The sequence below is a fragment of the Fusarium falciforme genome, chromosome 9, assembly GCF_026873545.1.
Source record: "Fusarium falciforme chromosome 9, complete sequence".
Lineage (NCBI taxonomy): Eukaryota > Fungi > Ascomycota > Sordariomycetes > Hypocreales > Nectriaceae > Fusarium > Fusarium falciforme.
The window spans coordinates 3,014,362-3,041,728 of NC_070552.1; the positions used below are offsets into that span (position 1 = coordinate 3,014,362).

The following is a 27,367-nucleotide window of genomic DNA, read 5'->3' on the forward strand; positions in this document are numbered from 1 at the left end:
TTGGAACAAAAGGTGGTGCTCGACATTGGAGATGATGGGAGCGAGAACAGAATCAAGGCTGGGATTGGAACTCTGGATCGGAACCTCTGGTAGTACTGGGGATATCGGCAGAGGGCTTATACTAGGTACTTGATCGATCTTGGCAGGAGTATCTCCTGTAGGTGAGCTTATCGCGTTTGCCATAGAACAGCTAGAGTCGATGAACCACGCCTCGCACATATCCTTCTATGAATACGCGACAGGACCCTCATTCAGAGAGAACATAACTTCATGGTATTTAACCTGGCAGCCTGAGGGCTAACCACGGGTCGAATTGTGCACAAGTCACCTTGTCAATACTATTCATCTCTCTAGGTGTGAATGGTGCTTATCACTCTATGCTCCGTTTCCAGAAAGCTCAGCCCTTGCCAACGTGCCTTTTGGCATGTCGTATGTGTTTTGTTCAGACAAACATACTATGAAACGATCTTCGGCCTTGTATGTACCTCACTCTGTTCCATGCCAAGCTTGTATAGCGCCCCGATTAGCTCGTCCTGGAGCTTTCCATGGTTTTTTGGGGCGTCCGTTAACTACATCTAGCCAGTTCTATCCAAGAAACGAAGGCGTCTTGCCGAGTCAATAGCCGCTACCATCACCAGCCGGCACGACACAACACCACCGTGCGCCAGGCAGCAAGCCTTCTCCTGGGTTTGGCTTCGATCAGGTTGGCGCCCACACACGGTTCTGACGCTGAACCCATCATCTTCAACGAACCGAAACAACTCTTTCCGTCTTGAAATAGCGTCAAGGGCTTTCATGTGCTCCTTACTGACGAACTTCATCCCCAAGCTCCTTGAGCACCTTCAGCAGGGCCTCGATTCTCGCACCCTTTTCACTCGCCGCCTCTTTCACAGCCAGGAGCTCCGCCCTCAACTCTCTCTCGGCCTCCTCAGCCAGAGTCAGCTTAGATCTCAAACGACTGACGATTTCACACGATTAGCTTCTCAGGTCAAGCTTAGCCTGTATCGCCGACTCGAGCTCTCTCTTGACCGACTCAAGCTCCTCCACTTTGCTCTGAAAGGCTTCATTCTTCTCTGTCAAAGCACGGCGCAGCGACACAACCTCTTCTTCTTTGCCCCGGAGCTGCTCACGTAGATCCGACACCTCAGATCTAGCCAGAGGGCTCGAATTTCTTCTGTTGCCATCCTCGTAATCCTCCTGGCCATAGCCTTGGCCATGATTCTGCCCCGATTGAGCAGCTGGAAAGCCACCTCTGCCTCCCTACCATCCCGCACCATGTCCACCTCGACGTCTTCCCCGACGTCCTCGTCCCCATCCTCCATCACAGCTTCCACCTCGGCCGTAGAGATCATAAGCGGGGCCAAAATATCGACCTCCGTGACCGTGACTTTCTCGAGGAAACATCGCGATGCTGCTGCTGTGAAGATGCGGGGAAGATGTTAGAATCCAACGGAAGGTGAGAATTTTTTCTCGAGGCTTTGGGTCGGGAAGGTGCGTTGCCAGCTGCCGGGCACTGGCAAGATCGAAGCGAGGGGGAAGGTGCTGCCTCGCGTGCCTGCCCAGACGGGAACAACGAGGGGCCGCCAATTGAGATTCAATCAGAGCGTAGGTAGGTAATGACCTGTAATTCTTGTATCATTAGGGAATTAGTAGAGTCTTACTGTTTCTATGCTACAGGCAAATGCTGGATGCCTACCTATTGACCAGGTGAACTCGGAAAGGACTGTAATGCGAACGCCCAACGAGATGACCATCGGGCCTACTTTGGCTGGAGCACACAGCTGATATTGAATCAAAGTCCTATCAATACGAGCATGAAAACACTATCAACAGTGTCTATTATGATCTTGGATTGCCAGTGCGTGATTTGTATTCCCAAGATTGTCAATTGCGGAGTTACCCCTTTTCTTTTGTCGGCGGTGCCAAAGGTGTCCTTCTGGATGTTTTCCTCAGCACATTATGCCCAGCCACCTTGAATTCAAGAGCATGAGAGAGTCCCGTTTGTAGAGAATGGATGTAACCTGAGATATGTTGGTCAATTGCAGGCCGCCGCTGTCTTGGGTCTTCCGCAGATTTCCGGGTCACCTCTCAGGGCGTATGCCACGGTCGTCGAGGTGTTTGAGCACTATTTTCGAGGATCTGGATAGAGCCACTCGCAGAGCCACATCAGCTCGACCGAAATATCGTGGCAGATGCGGTTGAAGGTGTCCTATGGCTCCTAGGTCAGGGGGGATGATCGCGAGTATTCGGAGCAGTTGGCCAAGTGGCTGATGAACGCCAGAACTTGTTCCGTCCAATCATAAAAGTAGGAAGAGTGAAGAATATGAATATAATAAATATTTACTAAAAAGAGGCCAATCATGATTAAATATCTACCTAAGTTCATACTAAATATTGCTTTCCAGACAGAACTCCAACAACTAAGCAACAGTCAATGCCCAGTCGGACGTTGCAGAACTGACTCTACTGGAGATGCTTCTCTCTAATCTCAAGAGACACGACTACAGTAACAACAGCCGTGAGTATAAGCAAGGCATACGTTGCATGAAAGCCATTAACATAAGCCTCCGTAACTATCTCCCTCATCTCGCTCGTGAGGCCCTTGACATATTCCAGAGATTCCATCGCTCGTTGGGCAATCTAATACGGTCACCTTCATTCAAAAGACGTGTTGGAGCACCTACTTCATCGCCATCTACAAAACCATCAAGCTTGACTTCGAGAGAGTGTTGCAGAGCGGTCTAGAACAGAGCATTGTGTGCGCTCAAGCCAGCGACAGCACCAATGTTGCCACAAAGATAATACCCAGTACCTGCAATAGCGATGTCTGCTTTCTCAACACTAGCCGCGAGTCCGATATACAGAGAGGCGTGAGCAAGACCGATACCGAAGCCTCCAGGGAAAAGAAACAGCGTCTGCCAACTGGGGGTCGACCCACGCCAACAGACAAGCAATAGCGACCAAGCGATGGAAGAGCAGATTCCAGAGATTATGCATGGAATATTGTACCGACCGGTTCTGAATCGTTAGCTTCGCCTTGGCTGGGTGGATCAACTCACTTCTTAATGTACGCTCCCGTGAACAAGGCGCCCAGTGTGTTGCTCGGAACAGATGGGATGAGGGATGCGCCGGCAGTCGTGGGAGAAACGTTGCGTGTAACTTGGAAGTAAAGAGGAATAAACATCATCATACCAGCCAGTGTAGAGCAGCAAAGGATCATGACCGAGTAAAAGATGACCACATGACCATTAGCCAGGAGGTGCAAGGGGAAGATGGGTTCAGTTGCCCAGAACTTTTCGACGGCGCAGAACAGAGCGCTTAAAAGGAGGCCGAGAATAGCGAGGGACACAAGGACAGGCGACGACCAGGGAATTTTGTCCCCTCGTATGTCGAGGACGAGCAGAAGACAGAGGATAGTGCAGCTCATAGCAGCAGCGCCGGCAAAGTCGACGCGCTTCAGAGAGGTTCTCCACGTCTTTGTTGTAGTGACGTATGTGTTGGGCAGCCTGAAAGCAACGAGTACCATAGTGACAATGGTCAAGGGAGCTTGGCAGAGAAAGGCCCATCGCCAGCCGATCGTTTGGGTGAGGGACCCCCCGATAACCCCGCTAGATGAGTGACTCGCGGCCTGGGTGATGTTGACATAACTTCGATAGGTAGCAACGTCTCTCAGGGGTACGAGATCTGGCGCAGTTAGCTCCGTCTACAGTATTGGGGCTCACGTACCTGTGATCAGGACGGAGACCAGAGAGACCATGCCAGCCCCCCCAATCCCCTGGATAACCCGGCCGACGATGATCTGAGGCATTGAAGTTCCGACGCCACTATTTTGTTAACATGGTACTGTATTATAGAATTGACTTACCAGATGATGCTGCCTCCTGAAAAGAAGACGTATGAAGTCTGAAGCATCGCCTTGCGACCAAAAATGTCGCTCAGCTTGCCGTACAGGGGCTGCCCAACACACGTGGCGAGCATGTAGCTAGAGAATAGCCAACTAGCATTCTTGAGGTCATTGAACTCGGCCGTGATGGAACCGTATGCCGCGAGAACGAGGAAAGTGTCGGTCTGCGAGACGAAGACGCCTACTGACTGTTAGTGTCGATCATGACTAGGAAGGGGAAGAGTGTACCGATTAGAAGCACCGAGAGGAGTCCGAAAATGGGCCTTTTGGTTTCAGACTTGCTCAATTTTGTTAATTGGAGATCATTTTGCTGCAACCCAAGATGAGTTACTCACGTTGCAGTTATCAGGGGTGGACGGGATTAAGGGGGAGCTTTCGTCCACCTCTGAAGGAGTGGGAACTTCGTCTTGTTTGGTTGTAGGGTGGGTCATTTTGTCTTCTTGGTCGATTTGAGAGTCTTAATTCTCTGAGTTCTCGAGCGTTCAAGCATCTCAAGAACTCCTACTTATACCTGACATCTACCGGCTTTCTCGCGCCCTTCTCTTCCAGTTTACAACACCATCTTCCAGCCGACCTCTTCAACCGAGCCGAGCCAGGTATCGCCACATACTTGAAAACCGTTGGTGGCTTGAGACAACAAGGCCTCGGCTCTGGTAAAGAAGGCTCTGATACATCTCTAAGCTGTCGCAGGAGCGGGATCGAGTCGCCAAGGAGGCCCAGGCCGCTGATGAGGGGCCTCCTGCTTGAAAGGGCATCGAAATATCTCATTTTGTCCGTGATTTGGGTGTGATGGAGGTGGACCTGTATGGCTCCTTGTTGGGCTCTCTGCAGCTGCAATAGGTTTCGGCTGTGGGCAGAGGTATCGGATGAAGCACCAGGTGGCAAGGCAGAGTTTTGAGCGAGAACTACACAGCATGAAGAGATTTCAGGATGGAACAAATACTGATTTCTAAATAAGAGCTCGCATTGATAGGATTTCGTAAGGTGCAAGTGACAATAGCCTCTGTTCATGCTGCGCTGATGCCCCTCATATTCTTCGCTAAATATAGTTACTAAAATATAATAAAAATAGATAAAAATCGTCTATATTATTATACTATTTTATGATATTTTTATGAATTAATATATTATACTTATGCGGAGTTAGGTAACCCTCTTAATACTCTGGCATTTCGTTCACTCCTTCACCCTTGTGCCCCTCAAGAGCCCTCGACTGTGAATGGACTCAGGCCAGATTACCACCTTTGGACCGATGCCAAGTAAAGTGATTCTGTAAATGATCGGAGAAGGCTCGAGCCGCTCCTTAGCTGGTGTAACCAGGCATCTGGTACCCAACCCTCTATCAATGAGGTGATTCTGCAAACACTCGGACAGCAAACATTGTCATCGGTTAGATGTGTGGACCTTTCGTCACCTTGGCAAAGCAAGCAGCATTAGCTCTGCATGTGTAATCTTTTGAGACCCAAAATAAGAAAGACAAAGCCGATTGGCAAGGAACTCGAGTAACACAAGGAACCAGCATGCAGTTGAACATCTTCACGGGAGGTCGATGTGGTTGTCCAGGGTAAGCCAAGCACCGGCCCCACAACCCGTCGATGGTGCCGTGCCCCTCCGCAAGCCTCCACATGCATTGTTTACTTTACATCAGCCTTATTTGCACGCCGCCTTTTGAGCCTCGGACCAATATTTCTACGACAAACTGCATAACCACGGCGCTTAAGATATCATCATCGAACCTTTTCTTCATGCCGATTCACTAAAGAGGCCATCATGGCTGCCGTCCAGCCCACACGCACTCGGTCGGCCCGGTTGATGGCTGGCTTCACCAACAAGTCGGCCCAACATGCACCTCCACCAGCACCATCACACGCTGTCAGCCACGGACCCTCTGCTCTTTCGCTGTTCTTGACCAACCTGCATCTTCTTGACCTCGATAAGCTTCCAGATTGGCCGGGAATATGCGTCGAGACTTTTGTGACGGGCGGTTCGAGTGCACAGGGTCAGAAGAAGAGGGTGCAATGTGTCGAGTGGGCTCTCTTCCAGCTCTTTGCCCTGTGGGATCCTGAAGAGACCAAGAAGGTGTGTGATTAGGATTGAGATGTAGTTGCACAGCTAACCGGATGCAGAAGCTGAAGCCCTTTTTTCCTCCCCTCGATCAGGTCCAGTCGATCAACCTCCGAGCCGCCCTACTACGATCACTCGAGCTTGCCAAGAAGAGCGGAGTCCTTGGAAGAGATGCCATTGTACGAAAGACTATGCTGGATGAATGCAGGGGCGAAAGACTGGAGGAGGTTCTTTCTGCCTTTTCTTCTGCCGTTTTGAAGCATGTCATTGCTGAAGAGTTGGCAACAAGCGGTGAACATTCCGCCCTGGCCCTTGGACTGGCCCTTGAGGATCGCGACTACAAGAGCGCCAATACGGACCTCAATATTATGGTTTTGGCTCACAAGGCCTCTGTCGGCCGGATTTTGAGGAGCAAGAAAGCCGCCAACAACAGATTCCGCGATTTCGCCAGCTTGTTGACCGACAAAGAGAAGGACATTGCAAAGAGGACCGAAGCACTGCAGGCCCTGGAACAAGAGGGCAAGACAATCTCTGACGATGCGAGGCTGGAAATGTGGCGCACCATCCGAAACAACTGGTCCGGAAACGAGCGATGGATGGAGACTTTGTTGTATGGCGACGCAAGCTCCAAGAAGGACGCCCTATTGGGCATGCCTTTTGATCGAGTCTGGAGGAGAGTTCAACAAGGTCGACTGGGAGAAATCGAAGAGCATGGAAGCGGTCTTTTGGAGCAACTCGATAGCCGGGTTCGAGTTCAAAAGGAACGACTTGAAAAGTGGCAGAGTTTCCGAAGGCAACTATCTCAGCATCAACCTATGCCATCTCCTTCAAAGGTTAAGCGACGAGAGAACAGAGAGAAGGGTATCGACTTTGGATTTGGCGCTCACGAGGCTTTGCATTCCGGAAGAGCAAGCCCTAGAAAGGCGACCATTGGACAGAAACGAGCTTTGGGCGAGGAGTACGATAGTCTACTCCGCGGTTTGGACGAGCAACTTGAGAGCGCAAAACCTCAAAAGTCTTCGGCTTTGGCCTTTTTGCAACGACCTGCTGCGCTGAACGCACCGGAGATCAACATTCCAGCCCCAGCTGTGGAGGAAGAAGAGGGGGAGATCAGTGAGCTGGAGGAAGAGGACCCATTCACCGAGTCACCGATTAAGTCGTTTAAGACGAGGCTGGATATGACTAGGAGAATGCCAGTCCGACCAAAGCTCGTCCATCGCGACGACTCGTTTGCTTCCATTTCGTCGAGCACGAGAAACCTTCGCAAGCCATCTGAAGACGAGGCCCGTATTCTTCGTGCCTCGTCGGTCGAGCGCACCAGCTCTCCAGAGCCCGAGGAGGAACCTGATGATGATCCCACTATTGCAGTGACTCCTCCACGACCCGAACATGAGGCTTCACCCGAGTTGTCTCCCGAGCCATCTCCTGAGCCCTCACCTAACCAGGAAATGGCCGATCAGATCCTCGAGTCTATGGAACAAGCGTCTCCTTCGCCAAAGAAGCGACCCAGGCCTCGACACACCCTCTCCCTTGCTGAACGCACTCGCCTTTCTATGGCTCATGGATCATTTGCTTTCCCTGATCTTGATGAGCCTGAGCTACCCATTGCTCCGACACCCACAGATTCGGCCCCGACCCCGGATGAAAACAGCCAGACTCTTGTGAATGACGAGTTTGAGGATCTTAGTGCTCGAACTCGCAAGAGCATGGCTGGCTTCGAAAAGGCCAGACAAAAAGCTCAGATCGAGAGAAGACGTTCTCTCAGAAAATCCAGAGTGCCACCAAGAAAGGAAGGAAGCTACTTCCCCAAGGTTGAAGAGGAGGACAAGACGATATTGACCGAGGAACTCATGGCAGAGGAGGATATGGAGGCTGTTTTCCGGTCCCGACCCAAGATCAAGGCGAGCCCCCTACCGAGTCCTACTCGTGACTGGGAGGACGATGAGTACATGTAATTTCACGATAACGAACCCACCAATGTAGATTGATCATACCCCGTAAGGTTGCTTCATACATGCTCACATCTATTGTACATGTTTTTCAATACTATACACCTACCATCCCTGCTTCTTCAGCTCAATGACTCGGCTGACGGTCGCCTTGAAGCCGTGCTTGAATCGTGCCCGCCACCTCTGACTCCTCAACCTCTTCTTCTTGAGACCCTTGCGCTCGTGGAACTTTTGGCTGTGGTACTTGTTCTTGACCTGGTCTTCTCGAATCATCCTGCCCAGCACCCTCAGGGCAACCATAGGAGTCGGTCCGCTTGTCCGGGTTATTCGCTCCTTGACAAAGACGGTACGGCCTGTGACGGCCTTGGCGCGGATCTGAGGGCGGTCTATGGGGTTTGTGGCGATTGCCTCGCCATATGCCATGGCCTTGTTGGCGATGAGGTTCGAAACGATGTCGAAGGTGTCAGAGGCGGCCGAGTATGGGTGCTTCTGAGCGGGCTTGGACTCCTCGGCGGCGGCGGTAGTAGGAGGAGGAGGGGGAGGGAGATCGGAGGGAGTAGCCTTGGTCGCTTGAACCGGGGTCTTGGTGACCTGGGGTTTCGGTGCCTCGGGGGCCTTCTCGGGGGCCTTCTCGGGAGCCTTGGGCTGGGGGGTCGAAAGACGGGTGACGTTACCCACGAGAGGGTTCATTCGGACGGGGGCAGCCTCCGGCTTCTTGGGATCGGCTCGGAAAGCGAGAGAGGTTGAGAAGGCTCTTGTGGTGAGAAGTGTCGAGGGTGTAGCTACCCTCGACAGCATTGCGCCGCCAAATCTGCATGGAGCAGCCCTGAGAAAAGTTAGCAACTGGTCCAATTGAATATCAACACTGTACATACATCTTGCGGACAAAATCCAAGGTAATCGCCCAATTGGCTGTCGTCGAGAGCTGTTGAATGTCGACATGCAATGGCAGCAGAAAAGTCGCGATGTTGCGGAAAAACGTTGATGCGATAAGGCCCGCGGTCAAACGAAAGTTGTGGGGCTCGGTCATGCATCGGCCCCACCTTGCAGAACAAGTCGTTCAGCCTCGTGCCTGGGGGAATTTCACAGTCAACACCACGATTGCGACTCGAACGACAAAAAGATTGCGCATCTGACGGCACCGGAAGCTTTGTCGCGCGTCATAAAACAGCATCTATACGGGACGCGACCGATATCGGAGATTGAGGCTTTCGTTCTGCGCTTGCGACGCGACGGCGTGCGCCAGCCATGGCTTACAATCCGTATGGAAGTGAGTTGCGCGATGGTTCTTTTGTGATGAGGTGCTAACTGTGGCCAGATAACCCTTATGGCGCGCCTCCTGCCTATGGAGGATACCCCGGATCTCACAATGCCCCCCCAGGCATGGCCCCTCCACCTGGTCTAGGTGCGCCCACCTTCGAGACTCTAACGATACGCAGCTAACACGATGTAGGACCTCCTCCAGGCATGTCTTCTGCTCCGGGAATGGCACCTCCGGGTGTCCAGCAGTCTAGCGCCACGCAAGCTAATCGTCCAAGCGGCCTCCCGCCCAACTTCCAAGCGCCGGCCAACATGCCCAACATCAACTTCAACGCCCCCGTGATTCGACTCGGTACATCGGCCGGCAAGCTTGGCACGCCGACGGCGGGCGGCAGAGGCGACATGCCAGGCCCCGGTGCTGGTGGGCGACCCGGCTTGGGAATGGAGAGGGGGGCTGACCAGGGCCGAGGAGCGAGGGAGGCGCCGCAGGTGCTTGTGCCCCCGACGAACGAGGAGAAGCTACGGACGATCTTTATACATCAGATTCCCGACGGTGTAGGCGGCGATCAGGGTATGGAGCGGTTGCTCGGGGCTGTTGGAAAGCTGCGCAAGTGGGATTCGGCGGCTAGCGTGACCGAAGACCACAAGGGCGTCAAGTTTGGATTCGCCTTGTTCGAGGACCCATGGTCGCTTTCGACTGCGATCAAGCTCCTGCACGAAAACGAAGTGGAAGTCCCTGTGAAGCGACAGCAGGCGACAGCCGAAGCTCCCAAGGATGACTCTTACGAGGGCATTGAGAAGGTCAAGCTTCAAGTGGCTGTCGACGAGAGCTCACTCAAGTACATCGAATCATACGAGGAGAGTCAGGATGGTTCTTTGGGTACGGAGAAGCTGGAGGCAGCCAAGGCGGCACTCAAGGAGGTTATCCACGACATGTTTTACCCCAACAGCAACACATCGAGCGAATCCCAGGACGTCACGATGGGCAACACCGAGTCTGGCGACAACGTCGAAGTCGTGAACATCCCTCTCGCGCAGGACGATGAGCTTGCGGACATTCCGGCTGAGATGCGAGAAGTTGTGGCTCAGGAGATTGCGGCATTCCGCGAGCGTAGTAATCAGCGGGATCTGGAGCGTCTGAGAAGAGAGGAAGAGATGGAGGAGATGGAGAGACGACGAAACGGACCTTCTCGGCCATCTCGACTTGACTCACCACCTGCGAGCGCCAACAACATTCCCCTTGGTCCTCGTGGAAGCATCCCGAATGCGCCTTCAGGACCCAAGGGACAGAACGGGCAGGGTCGTATTGCGTTTGTCAATGGCGGCATCTCCAACACAGACCTGTCTATCAACCAGGAAGACGAGGATACAGACGCTAGTGACGCAGAGTTGAATCGCCGTCAGCAGTCCAAGAAGCAGGCCGAAGAGGAAAAGGCATACCTCGAAGCCGAGCGGAAGTGGAGCAACCGAGAACGATCGAGACAAGCAGCAATAGAACGCGAGCGAGAGCGCGAACGCCAGGACGCCGAGTCTTTGGAACGAAGAAAGGAGGAGCAGCTTGAGAGGGAGAAGTCTTGGGACGATGAGAAGGAGGCAAGTCGTAAGGCGCACTCGTACTACCGAGATCACAGTGGATGGGCCCGTAAGAGGTCAGGCGATCGAGCAGATGAGGAGGGACGAGATGAAGCGGACAGGAGAGCTGAGCACGATGAGCAACGTCGTGAGAAGGTCGAGATGGAGAGAGCACGTGGCATGGCAGATTCATTCCTCGACAAGCAGGCCGAGGAGATGGAGCAGCGACAGGCTCCCTCGGTGGCAGCACCTCAGCCGTTCAAGCTGTCACTCGGTGCCGCAGCTCAGAAGGCTCAGGCATCCAGGGCGGCTCCTCAACGGCGCACCATCGCCGAGGTGGAGGGTCTTTTGGACGATGAGGAGGGTGACGCGTCGACTAAGCGACAGCTGATCCCTATCCAGTTCGAACCCACGTCCGCGACGGCTTCAATGACAGAGGAAGAGATCTCGCAGGCTGTTCGGGCTCTTGCGCAGGAGATTCCCTCGGATAAGGAAGGTCTGTGGAGCTGGGACGTCAAGTGGGATTACATGGACGAGGGCATCGTGCGGGACAAGCTCCGGCCGTTTGTGGAGAAGAAGATTGTCGAGTATCTTGGCGTGCAAGAGGAGATGCTCGTCGAGGCTGTGGAGGAGCATCTCCGAGCTCACGGGACTGCGACGGCATTGGTGGAGGAACTGGAGGGGGTACGTTCACCTGTCTTATTTGATGATCACGGCTAACTGTTTACTAGGCACTCGACGATGAGGCAGAGGATCTTGTCAAGAAGCTCTGGCGTATGGTCATCTTCTTTACCGAGAGCGAGAAGCGAGGACTTCCAGGATGATTTGTATACGCGCTGGATTGATGATGGCGGGGATGAGAGGCTCAAAATGTATTACTATTCGATCAGACTATCTGGATGTTTAATACCAATAACCAAGGCGAGGATGGCGTTTCCATGGATTAAAGATGATTTTTTTTTTAATTCCCCCAGTTGAAGTTACGGTTATAATGTGAGGGGGATCGTCTTGCGGGTTTCCCCTCTTGATGGGGGAGCTTCCGAGGTGCCGAGGTTCCCCACAAAAAGCTACGGCTGGGGAATCTGGGGTAACGCTCTTTAATTGAGGAGCTGTCACTCATTGTCGCTTCTCTACTCTGTTCTATGTCTCTTTATTAATGGGATCAATTGCTGTCGAGTCAGTAAGATATTAGAGTAAAGCAGATTTACTGCGTTATCATCATCATCATCACCACCACGACTGAAACAGTCATCGTCACCATCAACCATCACCTCTACGACTGGACATCATAGCTAATGCCCAGCTACTATCACACTCACCACGGCGCTCACTTCTTCACCATCTCCCATACAACATTCCCTCAATCCATCACAATGTCTCAGCAATTCTCGTCCCTTCCCCCCACTATCCCCGGCGTCTTGCTTTCATCCCCACGACCTCACGTCCTTCTCGTCACCCTCAACCGTCCAGACCAGCTCAACGCGTTTCGACGCCAGATGCACATTGATCTCGACAAGCTGTGGAACTGGTATGATGCTGAGCCATCGCTGCGATGCGCCGTCATCACTGGCAAGGGACGGGCGTTTTGCGCGGGTGCGGATTTGAAGGAGTGGCATGATAAGAATAGCGAGGGAAAGAGAAGCGATGACCTGGAAGGGGAAAAGTGGGCTGAGAATGGCTTTGGAGGGTTGAGTAACCGACGTGGAAAGAAGCCAGTCATCGCAGCTGTCAATGGTCTCTGCTTGGGAGGCGGCATGGAGATGGTGCTCAACGTTGATATCATCATCGCCAGCGACAAGGCCAAGTTTGGACTTCCAGAAGTCACTCGTGGCGTCGTCGCCATCGCCGGTGCCCTCCCAAGACTCATCCGCATCGTGGGACGTCAACGGGCATCCGAGATGGCGCTGCTGGGCCGCATGTACACGGCTCAGCAGCTCGTCGAATGGGGCATCGTGAACAAGATGGTGGCGCCCGACCAAGTCGTCGAAGAGGCGCTTCAGTGGGCGGTCGACATGGCAAACAACTCACCCGACTCCGTCATTGTCTCGCGCGAGGGATTGCTCGGGGGATGGGACGGCGAGGATCCAAAGATGAGCACTAGGAGGGTCGATCAAGGAATATATCGGGGGCTGGATGGCGGGGAGAATATGAAGGAGGGCGTTTTGAGCTTTGTCGAGAAGCGCAAGCCAGTGTGGAAGAATAGTAAGCTGTGAGATTGGCGAGTCTTTGTTTACAGCCGATCTTGTTATGCATCTAAGACAATGACAGACAGACCTTGACATGCATTCTTGCTTCATCCTTTGCTTGTCTGCCACCAACGTCGATGGCTTCTCTAGTGACAAACCTCAGCGGCACCGGCATCCAACGTTCAATTCCGCTGTGTAACGAATGACTCGGCGGAAAAGGGGGCGTCTTTAGCCTTCCCTAGGGACGGCCCTCGATAGCGTCCGCGATGGGGCTAAATAAACGCCTCGACCTCCGATTGGCATCATCCGAGACACTGCTTGAAGCCAGGCAGGCGAGGGATATTCAATGACAGCTCCAAACATGTCAGCAGGCGAGTAAAGAGCCGTGGCGAGGGGTGGCTCGAGACCCTGAACTCGACGCCAAGATGAGGACAAATCCAAGGACGCGTTGCTGGGAACAATGTGGACAATCCCAATGTCTTCGGTAGTTGCTGACGATCGACTGGCGCTGGTTGGCGAAATAAAGACCCGCAGGGTAAAATATCATCCTTGTCAGGCAGTGGAGTTGACAGCTTGACATGGAAAAGCTCGAGAGCTGGTTTGGCGCTGGGGTGAACAATGTCTTGGCCCAAGCCAATACAGGCCTTGGCCGTGAGCCCATTGAGTCGCCCTGCGAGACCCATGACGGCAGAGATCGTCGGATCTCCATTGCGGCTGGGCTTTTTCAGATAGCCACATGCGAGAGCCCTTGACCTCGTTCGTCCACTAGCATCCACAGGCTTTGCCCTCAATCGGCCTGCCAGCTGAGACATGCTTACCAGCTTTGCTCGGCCCGCGCTCGCGATGCAGTCTAGGGCTGTCCGTATTGGTCAACCATGTCTGCGGGGATGGGATTGGCAAGACCGGAATGAATAGGTCGTACACCGCATTGGCCTTGGGATCATCGCATCGACAAGAGGTCATCTTCTGCGGCCCGCCCGGCGTGCGGTCGCTGCGGTGCCTTGTCGAGCTTTGAGACAAGCTTCAAGACTAGGCTGGGCCATGTTTCGTAGGGAAGAGATAAGATGTCGTGCCCCGGCCTCCTCGTTCTTTCTGGCAACTGGTGAACTGCTGGTTGCTCGTTTCTCTCGTGTGCATTCTGCGGTACATCGATAAATGCAGCCACCCAAAACTCCGACGGGGTATCACATCGAGTGAAGTACAGCTCACCCGTGTAACCATGGACTGGAGTCACCTTGCGCCGAGTGCCGCCCAGAATGGGTCTCTCAAGGACTCTCTCAAGGACCCTCTCGACACCTCCCATGGTTTTCAGAGCAGACCATCAACGCCTGCCATGGGCCCCGTCGTTCCAGGTGCTGAGCCCGGTCGAAAGCCGCGGAAGCTGGTGCTCTGCTTCGATGGAACTGGAAACAAGTTCCACGGCGACGACAGCGACAGCAATATCCTCAAGATCTTTCGAATGCTGGACCGGACTGCGAATGATCAGTACCACTACTACCAACGTGAGTTCTTCGCCACCATCAAATTCGTAGCTGACATGATGAAGCGGGTATTGGCACATATGTCGTCTCCCGCTCACTCACTCACACCGGCCTCCGCGCTCGAATAAGCTCTTGGTATCAAAAAGCCAAGGACTCAGCCATTGGTTCTTCTTTCGACCAACACGTTGTGGGCGGATACCGCTTCCTCATGCGATTCTATAACCCCGGTGATGAGATCTACATGTTTGGCTTCAGTCGAGGGGCGTACATCGCACGGTTCCTGGCTGAGATGCTAGACTATATCGGCCTCTTGTCTCATGGCAACGAAGAGATGGTCAAGTTTGCCTGGAAAGCGTTTGCCCAATGGCAAGGGCGAGAACAAACCACGAGTGACGACAAAGAGGCTGAGGAGGCGCGAAAGAAGCGGGACGAGATGTTTCGATTCATGAAAGGATTCCGCGAGACCTTCTCGAGACCTGTCGGTCGCATCCGATTCCTTGGACTATTCGATACGGTCAATTCGGTTCCCCGATTCGAGACGGCTTGGATGCAACGCAGCAAGTTTCCCTACACTGCACGAAGTAGCGCCAAAGTGATCCGCCACGCGGTCAGCATTGATGAGCGGCGAGCCAAGTTTCGTCAGGATCTGATGTATCAAGATCTTCCAAACAAGAAACATGACAAGCACCATCATTTGGGTCAGGTAATCGACGATTTGCGCGAGGGCGTGCATGGACACGATGACCGAGGAAGACGTGATAGCCAGATTGCGGAAGAGAGGAAGCGAAGGGGGTCTACTTATGCCCCCTATCGCGCTCGTTCCAAGTCTTGTCAGAGGGGGCGCTCAAAGCAGCGTTGCGATGCAGACACAATGTCCAACCTTTCTGGGTTGCCACTATCCGAGATGAACTACGCCGATGAGGACGAATCGGGCCAGGATATCGACGAGGTGTGGTTCTCTGGAGGGCATGCTGATGTGGGTGGAGGTTGGGAGATGCTGGAAAACACCAAGAGCACCAGCCATATACCACTTGCTTGGATGGTGAGAGAAGCTCAAAGGGCTGGACTTCCCTTCGACGCGGAAAAGGTTTCCGAGATGGGATGCTGTGCTGCCCATGAATGGAATGAAGAGAAGGAGGACCGTGGACGACTGACTTCGATCCCCGATCTTCGAGTTTCCAGTACCAACGGAGGACCAAGTCGTACACCAACTATGCCCACCGATGAGAAGACGGAGAAGGACTCGCAAGGTTGTTTCCACGACATTATGCACGGCGCTTGCAGTGCTCGGATACATGATTCACTTGAATACGGTCAAGGCCTCGGTGCCATGGCTGTCACAGCATGGAAGATCATGGAGTTTCTCCCATTCCGAAGGATGGATCTTCAGTCTGATGGATCATGGAGGCCGATTCGATGGCCACTTCCATGTGGTGAAGTGCGAGACATTCCGGACGGGGTACGCATCCATGGAAGTGTCCTTCGTCGAATGAAGATGGACGAGAACTATCGTCCAGGAAATCTGATCATTGGAGGCGGTGGTCGAGGCGTTAGAAAGGCCTCAGCTGAGCATGGCATGGGAGACTGGGTGTGTGTCGCTGACGAGGGAGATCCGGTGGGAGAGATTTGGGTGAGGAAGAAGAAGGACGACAGACTGCACGATTAATTCACTTTTTCATGATTTGAAGCAGAAGAAGAGGCAGTAGTAACTTAATAATAGCTCCTTTCTTGATGTTGTTTCGTTGTGAAGTTGAAGGTTCAAGTGAGTGAGGAAGGAGTTTAGAGGATGTAAGACGTCACGTGCAACTTGGACTTGAGCGTCAGGGCCACGACATCAAAAACTCCAGCCAACACTTTCAGCCAGCACATTGCGCAGCGTCGGCGACCGTTGATCGGATTTTCCGGAATGCGCTGTACTATAACCGTCTTTTGAATTCGTTTCGCCTACCGGCTTCGCCACAATGCCTCTCGTTCTTGTGATGGGCGTCATCGAAAATGGCATCCCTGAGCCAGTTCGACAACATGGCCGCGCCATCATCTTCACCATCCTCGCCCTGGCCTTCCTTACCCTTCTCAAGGTGTACATGTCCGGTCGAAAGAATCCCTCAGAACGTCTCCTCCACGGAAAAGTCGTCCTATTAACAGGCGGAACATCGGGCATCGGTGCCCAAACAGCCCTCCAACTCGCCTCTCGCGGTGCGCAGCTGGTTCTGCTCACGCAAACTCCCGCCTCCGATCCGTTCCTCGTCGAATATATCCAAGACCTACGCGAAAGGACCAAGAATCAGCTCATCTACGCCGAGCAGGTCGATTTGTCGAGTTTCTACAGTATTCGCAAGTTTGCGACGAAATGGATCGACAATGCGCCGCCCCGACGGTTGGATATGGTTATTCTCTGCGCCGCTGCCATGACGGCCCCTGGTGGGAAGAGGAAGGAATCTGAAGAGGGCATTGAGGAGACATGGATGGTCAACTTCTTGGCCAACTTTCACCTGCTGGGCATTCTCAGCCCTGCGCTCCGAGCGCAACCCATCGATCGAGACGTTCGAGTTATTATCCCGACATGCTCCTCCTACATTGGTTCGCCCTCATTGAAGAAGACAGTCTCCAAGGAGAACTGGACCCCAGGAACTGCGTACGCCCGCAGCAAGCTTGCCATGAATGTCTTTGGCCAGGCCTTCCAGAAGCACCTCGACGCCTACGAACGACCCGACAAGCTTCCCAATAACGCTCGTGTGATCTTTGTCGACCCCGGTCTTGCTCGCACACCAAGCACTCGCCGTTGGTTGACACGTGGTTCCCTCTGGGGTCTTGCTATCTACCTTGCCGGCTACATTGTGCCCTGGTTCCTCCTCAAGTCTCCTCAAATGGCCGCCCAGTCCATCCTTTACGCTGCTATGGATAACCAATTCGCTCGAGGCCCCGGTGGAAAGCTCATCAAGGAATGCATGGAGGTAGACTTTGCACGCAGTGAAGTCAAGGATGAGGAAGTAGCCAAGAAGCTATGGGAGGAGAGTGATGCTCTGATTGAAAAGGTGGAAAAGATCCAGGCCAAGAAGAGGGCTGCTCAGAAGGCAGCGGACGAGAAGAAGGCAAAGGAGAAGAGTGAAAAAGAAAAGAAGGAAGAGATTGAAGAGTTGGTGGATGCTATCAAGAAGGGCAAAGAGAAGGAGAAGAAGACAGCTGGGAAGAAAAAGACCAAGTCAAAATAGATGAACGATGTACATGAAGGGATCGGACATGGGAATATAGACGGAGTTTTCGGACTTGGACAGATGTATAAGGCACATCCGACGGTTTATGCAGATGAAAGATGTATAATTCATGGTATCCGACGGCATAGAAGAATATATAGACTTTAAAGCAATGACATCCGACGGTGAAAGATGGGATTTATTGGCCTCCCCTTCAAACTCCGATGTTTCCCCCTTGTCCGTGTCCGACCGTCCCGCTCTATATAAAAACAGTTCGCCCCGGCGGCCTCCCACGCAAATTCGGGTATATCTAACGCCTTGGAACTCATGTTTCTCTAGAACTGATGGTCTCCTAGAAACTCGAATGGCCCCGTATACAAAAAGTTGTTCATTCCAATCTCGGCATCAAGGTCGGCCAAGAGGTTCGACGTCCACGATTCGTCCGTCTCGCCTGTTACTTGCAGACTCGGTACCATACTGCTCGGCTCTCCGAAAGATGATGGTGTGAGACCGAGATCTGGAGCGGCGAGGGCATTGGCTGGTGAGGATACAGATGGGTTAAAGAGGCTTGCGACATCTGGTGAGTCGGTTGGACCGCAACGTTCGAGATACCACTTTTCTATGCGCCTTGCTCGTCGCGAGAGACCATAGAATGGATCCTTTTCTCCGTCGCCTGCATCTGGGCCTGAAGCAGCCTCCATTCGAAGCACGATCTGTCGGAGAGTATGAGGCATGTCGAGGATACGACGAAGATGTCCTGTCGTCTGGGCATTCTCCGCCTGCGCAGCCACGAGATCGAGCCGAACCGCGAGCGACACCGCACAATAGAGCATGATCCACCCGGTATTTGGCATCGCGCCCTCTTCACCTTGAGGCAAGACGAGGACGACGCTGATAAGAGATTTGGCTGCCGAGATGCTTTGGGATAGCCAGTCGAGGAGACGGTTTTGGTCGCCTGCTGCTTGGAGGCTTTGGAAGCCGTTGGGTCCGTATGAGACGCCGTCTGGTGAAGGTTGACAGATGAGAAGATCGAGGACGTGCAGCTGCAAGAGAATGGTTGCTGCTTTTGTTAGCAGTGCTATGCGAAACTGGGGGATACACCCATATACTCACGACTTTCACTTAGAGGAAAGGGCAGTGACGCTTTTGTCGTCATGTATCGTTCTCTTATCCGATGGAGTTCGGCTGGAAGTTGTTGTGTTGTGGTTGATTGTGCAGAAGTGGCTCCTGTTACGGCGTCGTCGACTTCTTCGGTAAGTTTCTGAAGGTAGATGATGTATGGGAGGTGTTTATCGGTTGATTGGCTTGTTCTTGCTGTGAGTTGATGGCAGCACTCGAGGATGTAAGGGGTGTATCTGAAGTGGTGAGACTTTTGCAGTAGAACTGCCGAACTGTGAAGTGTCAGCATATAATCGCATAATATCTATAGTCTTGCATACCTTGACGAGAGATAATATATCCCTGCCAGGGCTCGCATCTCATCGTGGTTGAGACTGCCGACAGATTGCTTCGTTTCTCTGCTCAGCGCCCAGAGACTAGCCACCCGCGGTCTATCCAGCCTCATGTCCGAGACAATACTACCAGCTAGTGACAGATGCTGAGAGTACTTCATCCTCCCTTGTTGATAATGTGCCCTGTAACTGTCAGCACCTAAAGAAGACTACCGAGCATGTGGACCTACCATGCCAAGTGCACCAGCAGCCCCTGCAACATGTCGATGGTGGCAAAAGGGCCCTTGATTAATCGAACGGCCACGATCTCATTGAACATTTGACCCAGAGCGCGTTGAAGCTTGGGATCCCCATGTGAAGCTGCTGAGAGTATGGCCACGCAGAGTGCTGGCTTCTCCCGGACGAGATCCTGGATAGTCACGTTCTCCTGGACCACTACAAACGGGAAATGGGGTGTCATCTTGGTCCGAAACAAGTCCAAAAGATCTTGGCCATGTTCAAATGATAGCAGACCGCGGGCAAACGGACTTGAAGTCGCGTCCGTGTCAATGCTGCCCGGCGTGTTGGAGAAAGCCGGTGAACTGCCAGTGGCATCTTTCGAAGTAGAAGCTGCATTGGCAGACGTGATTGATGGTGATCTCGATCTCGTAGGGCTTGCATCGAGATTCTTTGGTGGTCTATCCAGCCGTCAGCGGTCAATTGTAGTTCACGGGTTCCGTCCACCTTACCCTGGCCGTAGGGCCTTCCGGCGCCGAGACGGGTTAAAGACGCATGTCTTTCCGAGCCGCAGGCATCTATCGCACTTGCCCGAGTCCTGTGACTTTTCGCATCGGATCTTGGCGTGGAAGCACGTCTGGCACGTCTTGAGGAGAGGAACTCCAGAGTCTGAACGCGAAGCCATTGTGTATTTCCGTATCCGTAGAGAGGTTTTACAGTAACAAGGTTCTACGCGGGAAATTCCTGCGGGGTGAAGGGGTCATTTAGTTACGGACGCAGAAACCGGGCCGCGTAGATTTGGCTCATCTTTTTTCTCTCTCACAATGTCAACGGAGCAGGAGTTTTGCAATCATCACCGTGCCCGTAGGTCATGGAGTTAGTCGAACGCGAGAACGAAGCGAAATCTTGCTGCCTTGTTCTGGGACGCGCGGTGGAGGACGCAGCTGCTACGGACTTGGGGGGTTGATTGTGGCTGTGGTTGCGGAGCAAAGAAGGGTCGGACTCGGACAAAGGACATTATTCTTCCAGGGCAGAACGACTAGGCCATCGATTAGGCTTTACAGGTCAAGGGTGGTTTGATGCTTACGGGGCGAAGCTGTCGTTGAGATTGGCTCGATGGAACGCTATTTATGGGCACGGTCGTCAACAGAGTGGCTTAGATATGGCGGGTTTGAACTTGTTACAAGTCCGATTCCGTCTGAGCATGGGCTGAATTGTGTCTCGGGTCGAAGAATCCCCTGAAGGAGTGAAATTCCCCGAAAGAAGCAGGGATATTCACACCTTGGATGACGTGGTTGCAAAGGGGGAGACTCGAGTTGACACTCTCGTTCTCCACCCCTGCTCTACGCTTAAATAGCCCTATAAGGCTTTCCAGAAGCACATAAATTCTTTCCACCCGCGCTGCCAATTCCTTCATACGTCAGCGTTTGTTATGCATGTAAGATACCAAGCCATGCTTTAAGTGATTGAGGCTCACTGCCGGCCAACCAGCCCGCCCCGATGACGATATAAGGTCTTCTCAGCTTAGCTGCAGGACGAGGCAGAACGGCAGAACGGATATGTTGAACGAAGGCCGTGCTGAGATAATATTGAGAGCCTGCATGACGGTTGTCTTGAAGAGCTGAACATGATAACTCGGCTTCATTACGTTCTCTCATGAGAATACACGGATATGATGAATAAACATTAAAATACACGGAGCGGAGTGCAGCACAGCCTCCCTCATCACTCAACACTCATCATCTCCAATTTGCTCGTCCACCTTGACCAACACCTTACCTCTGGCATGAAGTCCACCAAGCTTCATATACGCCTCCTTTGTCTCTGCGAACGACCACACACTATCCCTCACCAGTCGAATGTCGCCTCGCCCAAGCATGTCGACAGCGGCCTGACGATCCTCAAGGGTAGGGCTCATCATCGATGTGCCCAACCATCGTCGTCCGACTCCGCCGAGCCATCGCGAGACTGGCCACCATTCGTTGAGCTTCATTTGGAGTACTGCGCGGAGAAAGTCGGGGACGAAGAAGGTTGGCGGTTTGATGCCGACGGAAGAGTAGTTTCCTTCGGGAACGAGGTAGGCGGGAGATGCAAGGTATAGTGACTGGTGACCGAGGGTGTCGATGATGGCGTTGAAGGGGTTGGAGGAAAAGCGAGTCGTGAGATGTCCAGGAAGATCGTTGTGTTGAGTGTAGTCGATGACCTACAAAGTCAGAGATGCAACCTCCAAGGACTCGCTCACTCACCTCATCGGCTCCAATACTCTTGACCATCTCAGCATTCTTTCCACTACAGATACCCACGATGCATCCCTCCTTTCCAACAACCTTTCGAAGCATTTGCACGACATTCGTTCCGATTCCTCCACTGGCCGCGTTCACCAACACTCTGTCTCCAGCCTTGGCACCAGACTCATTCACCAGCTGTCGCGCTGTCAAGCCAGGTAGCAAACATCCTGCTCCGTCGCCAAAGCTCACATGCTCGGGCTTGTGGACGGCGTATCTAGCCGGAATACGGACGTGCTGAGCCAGAGCACCAGTGCCTGTGGGAAGGGTGTGACTAGCCGGTAGCATGGCGAGGATCTTGTCACCTTTCTTGAACCGCTTGCTTGCCTCTCCCGCGTTTTCATCAGGATGCCAAACATCGATCACGGTACCGGAAAAGTCCATCTCGGGCACACAGGAAGCTTGTCGGATAAAAGGCGGGACGAGAGTCATTTGGAAGATCGCGCCGGGGTTGAGACCAACAAATGCGACCTTGACGAGAATCCATTCTTCTGGCTTCGGAACGTCGCTGGGAAGTGGGAGAGGTGGTGGTAGGGTCGGGATCGGGCGAGTTGTGAGATTCAGAACGTCCCAGGGAAGGCCACGCTGGGAAAACACCCAAGCTTGTGACTCTGTCATTGTGCGTGGTGATAGTGGGTCCGCTGTCGTTTGTGGTGTTGCGTGCAAACAGATGCTCAAAGGGTCCCTCAACGATGCAAAACTCCAAACACTTGTTTGATGTCTCTCTTATTACAGTGAGTGTCGCCGTATCAACTTCCTTTAAGGAAACGTCTGCCTGGGAGCTGAACGTCGGGTCGTCGGAGCTGAAAACAAGCTTATGTGCCCCCTCGTTTCTTTCTGGCGCCAAGTCCGCATGTGGCTTGCAATGTGCGAGACCACGTTTCCTCTCACAGGTTAGTTAATGGGCAACACTGCTTGTGCACTCTCGTATAACTGTTTGCTGAGGGGTTCTCGGGGTAATATTGGTCCTTTTTGCACATGATCAAAGAGATTGTCTGGTTGCTCCCGAACTGATTAATTATGGAACAACACATTTGAGTGTCGCCGTTTAATGCCTAATCCGACATTGAAAGTCGCGATAGCTTCATCGTCCGGTTCTTCCTTCCCCAGCGCTTTCCTCGTCTATTTTCAGACCTAACTGTCATCATAAGGCGGGTTGTCAGCATTAAGGTTAATTTTAGAGCCCAGAAGGTTAATGAGTCTATCGCAACCTCAATTCTCCAGGGTAGGTAGGCTGCAATGAATGCCTCCAGGTGAAGACGAGACTCTGATTACATATAGTTAATGACGTACGAACATGTAACGAAGAGGTCAGAATGCGCGATGGAATAGCATTCGATATTCGCCCTCCATGATTCAGTTTGCGTCTCTCTGTTGACGACGTACGGTCGGGGCGACTTGTTTACACCACTATCAAGTGCCAGGATGTTTAGTCTCAGCTAACGCTTATGGAGACACCTTCAAAGCATTTATTCATGAGGCCCTTATCCTAATCTGAAACACTGTGCCGCTATGCCACGAGCCTTATGTCTTGCGATCCTCTTTGGCGAAGCAGGGCGGCGTTGTTAGTGGATTGGGCGCGGGCAGACACGCCCGCTGCCCGCCATGGCCTGATCGCGATACATGGACATGGACAACTGCATGTATGCAACCCGAAAGCACTTTTTCCATCCCAAGTTGTCATGTATGTGGTGATAGAGCGCCTTGGTCTGTTGAGGACAGCTGTAATCTGCGCCTACCTCTTAGCCAGTCTATTATCCAACTGCATCTCGCACCGGTCAGGGCAAACATCACCCCGATGAACACAAGGAAGCAGTCTAGAGTAAATTGTTCCACAGTGGGACTTTTCACCCTAACTTAGACACAATAGACTGCGAAGTCACCGTCTTTGGACTCTTGGTTTGTAGGCGCAACCAGAGACTGAGCGTCATCAAACAACGTCAAGTTCGCAACCGAAATTGAGGCGCAAGTTATATCTCACGGCTAAGCTTCTGATGATGCGATCCTGTCCCACGGAGAAGCGGGATCATGAGAAACCCATAGAGACAGGTCTGCACCGATGCCTCCAAAGCAAACACTCAGCTGTGTCCCTTACATGAGAGACCTGGCCGTCAGATGTAAATCCAGTATCGCCACGGACTCACTGGCGTTGCCAGGCCGAAAACCACAATGAGATATTCAGCAAGGTGGTGTCACATACACCATTGACCGCTCAGGATATGGGCAGTTGTGACGTAGTCGTCCGGTCTCGAAAGGGATGGACGTGCATATCCTCAACCAGCATAGCGACTATGACATGAGAGTGAAGAAAAGGCGAGATGCAGTACAAAGAGATCAATTAGCTTATCCTTCCCTAATGATAGCTAATAAAGGATAACAAGAATTGGAATAGAGTAAATAAAAGAGCTCTAAAGATTTACTCTTTATTTCAATATTATTCCATAAGCTTTGTCTAAACTTCAAGCGCAGTTAGATATCTTTGACGTTCTGGTGTCTCGTTAACTCAAGCTGCATGACTTCGATGGCACGACGGAATCTTTCCCTATCGAGTCGCATACGAGAAGACTCTCTGACAAAGCAGCGACTTGCATTGGTCATATCATTCATAAGCCTGCAAGGAGTCACCGCTGGATGCATGGCTGGATGCATGGCTGGACGGCCCGCCGGGTTGTAGATGTGTTTTTGAAGGTAGGGCGTGAGAGACATGTGTATTCGTAACATGGCATTTTCCCCGATTGGACCTAGAGTTTTCCGTGATTCCGCACTGACGGTTTACTAGTCAATTTCCCGTCCCCTCCTTGCGGCGGGAGGTGCAACAGGAAGACAGAGTCATCGAATTCCCTGCAAACACGCATTCGATGGATGTCTGTGGAACCGCAAATGAGTCTTCCAACCCATGATGGCAGTCAATTGTAGATATTTACATGCAAGGATCCGATACCGGATGTCCAACCAGAAAAGTTGCATTTGGTGCGCGCATGCAACCTATCAAATCCCTGCCATAAGTCATGTCGCGGGGCGGCAGAGGCTACATCAGCCCACCCGCAATTCAACGCTTGGAGACAAGTACCGAGGTCGGCACTCACGGCAGACGCGAGACGGCCCCGCTCGGGGCCGAAAAGCGTGACTCTCGCGGGGGCGGTACCGGAGCGGCAATATACGGCCTCTTCAAAACTCTGACTCGGGAGGAGGGGTGACTCAGCCTGGAATCTTTTTCGACCCCGCCTCCATCAATCTTGTCGCAAACCCATCAATCGTCTTTTCCTACTTCTAGATTGATCTGGGATCTTGATCTGAGATTTTATTTTACTTAAGATCTTGATCTTTACTCTTGCCCGCACGGTTTTCGTTCCTGGAGCATCGACGTGACGCAACCCCGCGGTGGCGACTTGTAACCTTTATATCAACAACCACGAGAACGATCGCGCAAATTGCGCCAAAGCCACTTTCAAGATGCCTATGTAAGTTGTTGTGGCCTCTATTTACACTGGCGTACTGTATTTGAAGGTATAAACTGACACTGTGCCTCTAAATTCTAGGCTCAAGGAACCATGGAAGAAATACAAGCCCTTCCCTCGCATGAACCTTCCTGATCGCCAATGGCCCTCGAAATCGATTGAGAAAGCCCCTCGATGGCTGGAGACCAGTCTCCGAGACGGAAACCAGAGCAACCCAGACCCAATGGTGCGTATATCTCATTGGTGGTATAGTGGGGGTGTTCTGGACCTGGGAGCACCTTGACCTTGTTTGGACGGCTGGCTTACAATTTGGATAGAACGGAGAGGAGAAATGGAGATTCTTCAAGATGCTCTGCGATATTGGATTCAAGGAAATCGAGGTTTCCTTCCCTTCTGCTTCTCAAACCGACTTCGACTTCACAAGACGCCTGGTCGAGACCCCTGGAGCTATCCCCGACGATGTTGCGATCCAAGTGCTGTCACCATGCCGACCCGACCTGATCAAGCGCACAGTCGAAGCTGTCTCTGGCGCCAAGAACGCAATTATTCACATCTATCTCGCCACCAGCGAGTGCTTCCGGAGAATCGTCTTCAACCACTCCGAGGAGGACACTCTGGAACTCGCCGTGCGTTGTGCCAAGGTTGTCAGGTCCCTGACAAAGGACGATCCCGCTCAATCAGGCACAAACTGGCAGTTTGAGTTCAGCCCTGAGTGTTTTTCCGATACCTCACCTGAGTTTGCCGTCAAGGTCTGCAATGCTGTTCGGGAGGCTTGGGGACCCACGGTCGAGACACCCATGATTGTCAACCTGCCGGCAACAGTCGAAAACGCGTCTTGCAATGTTTTTGCCGATCAAGTTGAGTTCTTTTGCAGAAATATCTCTGAGCGTCAGACGGTTTGCGTCAGTGTCCACAACCACAACGATAGGGGTACCGCAGCAGCGGCAGCAGAGTTGGCCCAGATGGCCGGAGCTGACCGCGTAGAGGGATGCCTCTTTGGAAACGGCGAGCGTACTGGAAACGTCGACCTGGTGACGCTGGCGCTGAATTTGTATACCCAAGGAGTCCCCCCCAACTTGGACTTTTCCAACTTGACCCAGATCATCGACCTGGTTGAGGACTGTAACAAGATCCCCGTTCACCCTCGCGCTCCCTACGCCGGCTCTCTAGTAGTTTGCGCCTTCAGTGGCTCACATCAAGATGCTATCAAAAAGTCGCGTAACCCAAACCCTAATATGTTTGATCGTTTTGCTAACATCCTTACAGGGCAAGCAGAATGGACTCCGAAATCTTCAACCCATTTGACCACTTACTGATACGTTTACAGGGCATGCAAATCCGTTCGCGCGAAGGAAAGTCATACGAGGACTACTGGGAAGTGCCTTATCTACCCCTGGATCCCGAGGACGTTGGGCGTACCTACGAGGCCATCATCCGTGTCAACTCCCAGAGCGGCAAGGGCGGCGCTGCCTGGATCATCCTGCGGAAGCTTTCTCTGGACATCCCTCGAGGTCTGCAGGTTGCGTTTTCTAGCGTTGTCCAGAAGCAGGCCGATGGTCTTGGCCGTGAGCTTCGACCCGAGGAAATCACCGACCTTTTCGAGACGACCTACTTCCTTAATGAGAACCCTCGATTCAGCCTGGTCGACTACTCGATTACCCCTGACCGCTCACAATCTCCCGCGCCGCCTGCGCCGGGCAAGACACAGGAAACCAAGAACCTGAACCGTGTTTTTGAGGGTGTTGTTTCAGTCGATGGTAGAGAGATTAAGCTCCGTGGACGTGGCAATGGACCCATCTCCAGTATGGCGAATGCTCTCAAGGACGTTGGTGTTGACCTGGATGTCAATGACTACAAGGAGCATGCCATTGGCGAGGGTCGTGGTGTCAAGGCTGCCTCTTACATTGAGTGCAAGATTGGAAACACTAAGCAGACAGTGTGGGGAGTCGGCATCCACGAGGATGTGGTTCAGAGTTCTCTGATTGCTCTGCTGAGCGCTGCCAGCAACGTAAGTCATTGTGCTACTTATTGTCAATGTACCCATTTTCCTGGTTCGACTAACACACCCCTCCAGTTTATCACCAGCAGACCTGGAAGCCCCGTTCTGAAGCCCGTTGCATCTCGTCCCAAGACTCTGGACCCTAGCAGCGCCAACGGCGCGCCCACAGAGCCTGCTCAGGAGACTCCCAGTGTGATCTCCATCTTGGAGGAGAAGGCGAACGGTATGTAAAGTAGTGTGTGAGTTTGCGTTGGGGGATGAAGCTTTTGCCTCCTCTTTATTGTCTAACGTTAGTGTGTTGTCAACTGCGGACATTGGAGCTCTGGGGGTGAATTCATACGAAAAAAA

The 27,367-nt window shown here is 52.6% G+C and overlaps 11 protein-coding genes across 11 annotated transcripts; 6 read left to right on the plus strand and 5 right to left on the minus strand.

Annotated features, from left to right (window-relative positions):
- Positions 1-975: 975 nt before the first annotated feature.
- NCS54_01182800 (Hypothetical protein) lies at positions 976-1,352 on the minus strand (the record flags this gene model as incomplete). Its single annotated transcript, XM_053157088.1, has 2 exons — positions 976-1,221; positions 1,275-1,352. The coding sequence occupies 2 exons, from the start codon at positions 1,350-1,352 to the stop codon at positions 976-978; spliced, it is 324 nt and encodes a 107-aa protein (XP_053013063.1).
- Positions 1,353-3,055: 1,703 nt separating this feature from the next.
- Positions 3,056-4,335, minus strand: NCS54_01182900 (MFS domain-containing protein; the record flags this gene model as incomplete). Its single annotated transcript, XM_053157089.1, has 5 exons — positions 3,056-3,684; positions 3,727-3,824; positions 3,866-4,085; positions 4,133-4,181; positions 4,240-4,335. The coding sequence occupies 5 exons, from the start codon at positions 4,333-4,335 to the stop codon at positions 3,056-3,058; spliced, it is 1,092 nt and encodes a 363-aa protein (XP_053013064.1).
- Positions 4,336-5,674: 1,339 nt separating this feature from the next.
- NCS54_01183000 (HAUS6-N domain-containing protein) lies at positions 5,675-7,923 on the plus strand (the record flags this gene model as incomplete). Its single annotated transcript, XM_053157090.1, has 2 exons — positions 5,675-5,983; positions 6,031-7,923. The coding sequence occupies 2 exons, from the start codon at positions 5,675-5,677 to the stop codon at positions 7,921-7,923; spliced, it is 2,202 nt and encodes a 733-aa protein (XP_053013065.1).
- A 99-nt stretch (positions 7,924-8,022) lies between these two features.
- Positions 8,023-8,947, minus strand: NCS54_01183100 (Hypothetical protein; the record flags this gene model as incomplete). Its single annotated transcript, XM_053157091.1, has 2 exons — positions 8,023-8,743; positions 8,793-8,947. 2 exons carry the CDS (start codon positions 8,945-8,947, stop codon positions 8,023-8,025), a joined length of 876 nt encoding a protein of 291 aa, XP_053013066.1.
- Positions 8,948-9,165: 218 nt separating this feature from the next.
- Positions 9,166-11,573, plus strand: NCS54_01183200 (PWI domain-containing protein; the record flags this gene model as incomplete). Its single annotated transcript, XM_053157092.1, has 4 exons — positions 9,166-9,187; positions 9,236-9,322; positions 9,371-11,433; positions 11,481-11,573. 4 exons carry the CDS (start codon positions 9,166-9,168, stop codon positions 11,571-11,573), a joined length of 2,265 nt encoding a protein of 754 aa, XP_053013067.1.
- A 471-nt stretch (positions 11,574-12,044) lies between these two features.
- Positions 12,045-12,962, plus strand: NCS54_01183300 (Hypothetical protein; the record flags this gene model as incomplete). The annotated part of the gene is made up of 1 exon (XM_053157093.1): positions 12,045-12,962. One exon carries the CDS (start codon positions 12,045-12,047, stop codon positions 12,960-12,962), a length of 918 nt encoding a protein of 305 aa, XP_053013068.1.
- A 1,192-nt stretch (positions 12,963-14,154) lies between these two features.
- Positions 14,155-16,082, plus strand: NCS54_01183400 (Hypothetical protein; the record flags this gene model as incomplete). The annotated part of the gene is made up of 2 exons (XM_053157094.1): positions 14,155-14,437; positions 14,482-16,082. The coding sequence occupies 2 exons, from the start codon at positions 14,155-14,157 to the stop codon at positions 16,080-16,082; spliced, it is 1,884 nt and encodes a 627-aa protein (XP_053013069.1).
- Positions 16,083-16,377: 295 nt separating this feature from the next.
- Positions 16,378-17,628, plus strand: NCS54_01183500 (Hypothetical protein; the record flags this gene model as incomplete). Its single annotated transcript, XM_053157095.1, has 1 exon — positions 16,378-17,628. The coding sequence occupies one exon, from the start codon at positions 16,378-16,380 to the stop codon at positions 17,626-17,628; it is 1,251 nt and encodes a 416-aa protein (XP_053013070.1).
- A 317-nt stretch (positions 17,629-17,945) lies between these two features.
- On the minus strand, positions 17,946-19,974 carry NCS54_01183600 (Zn(2)-C6 fungal-type domain-containing protein; the record flags this gene model as incomplete). The annotated part of the gene is made up of 5 exons (XM_053157096.1): positions 19,790-19,974; positions 19,292-19,738; positions 19,050-19,244; positions 18,724-19,001; positions 17,946-18,670 (listed from the first exon to the last, which is right to left on the minus strand). The coding sequence occupies exons 1-5, from the start codon at positions 19,960-19,962 to the stop codon at positions 17,946-17,948; spliced, it is 1,818 nt and encodes a 605-aa protein (XP_053013071.1). The 5' UTR covers positions 19,963-19,974.
- Positions 19,975-21,006: 1,032 nt separating this feature from the next.
- On the minus strand, positions 21,007-22,180 carry NCS54_01183700 (PKS-ER domain-containing protein; the record flags this gene model as incomplete). Its single annotated transcript, XM_053157097.1, has 2 exons — positions 21,007-21,480; positions 21,524-22,180. The coding sequence occupies 2 exons, from the start codon at positions 22,178-22,180 to the stop codon at positions 21,007-21,009; spliced, it is 1,131 nt and encodes a 376-aa protein (XP_053013072.1).
- A 2,835-nt stretch (positions 22,181-25,015) lies between these two features.
- Positions 25,016-27,250, plus strand: NCS54_01183800 (Pyruvate carboxyltransferase domain-containing protein; the record flags this gene model as incomplete). The annotated part of the gene is made up of 5 exons (XM_053157098.1): positions 25,016-25,023; positions 25,102-25,246; positions 25,338-26,233; positions 26,287-27,028; positions 27,095-27,250. The coding sequence occupies 5 exons, from the start codon at positions 25,016-25,018 to the stop codon at positions 27,248-27,250; spliced, it is 1,947 nt and encodes a 648-aa protein (XP_053013073.1).
- Positions 27,251-27,367: the final 117 nt, after the last annotated feature.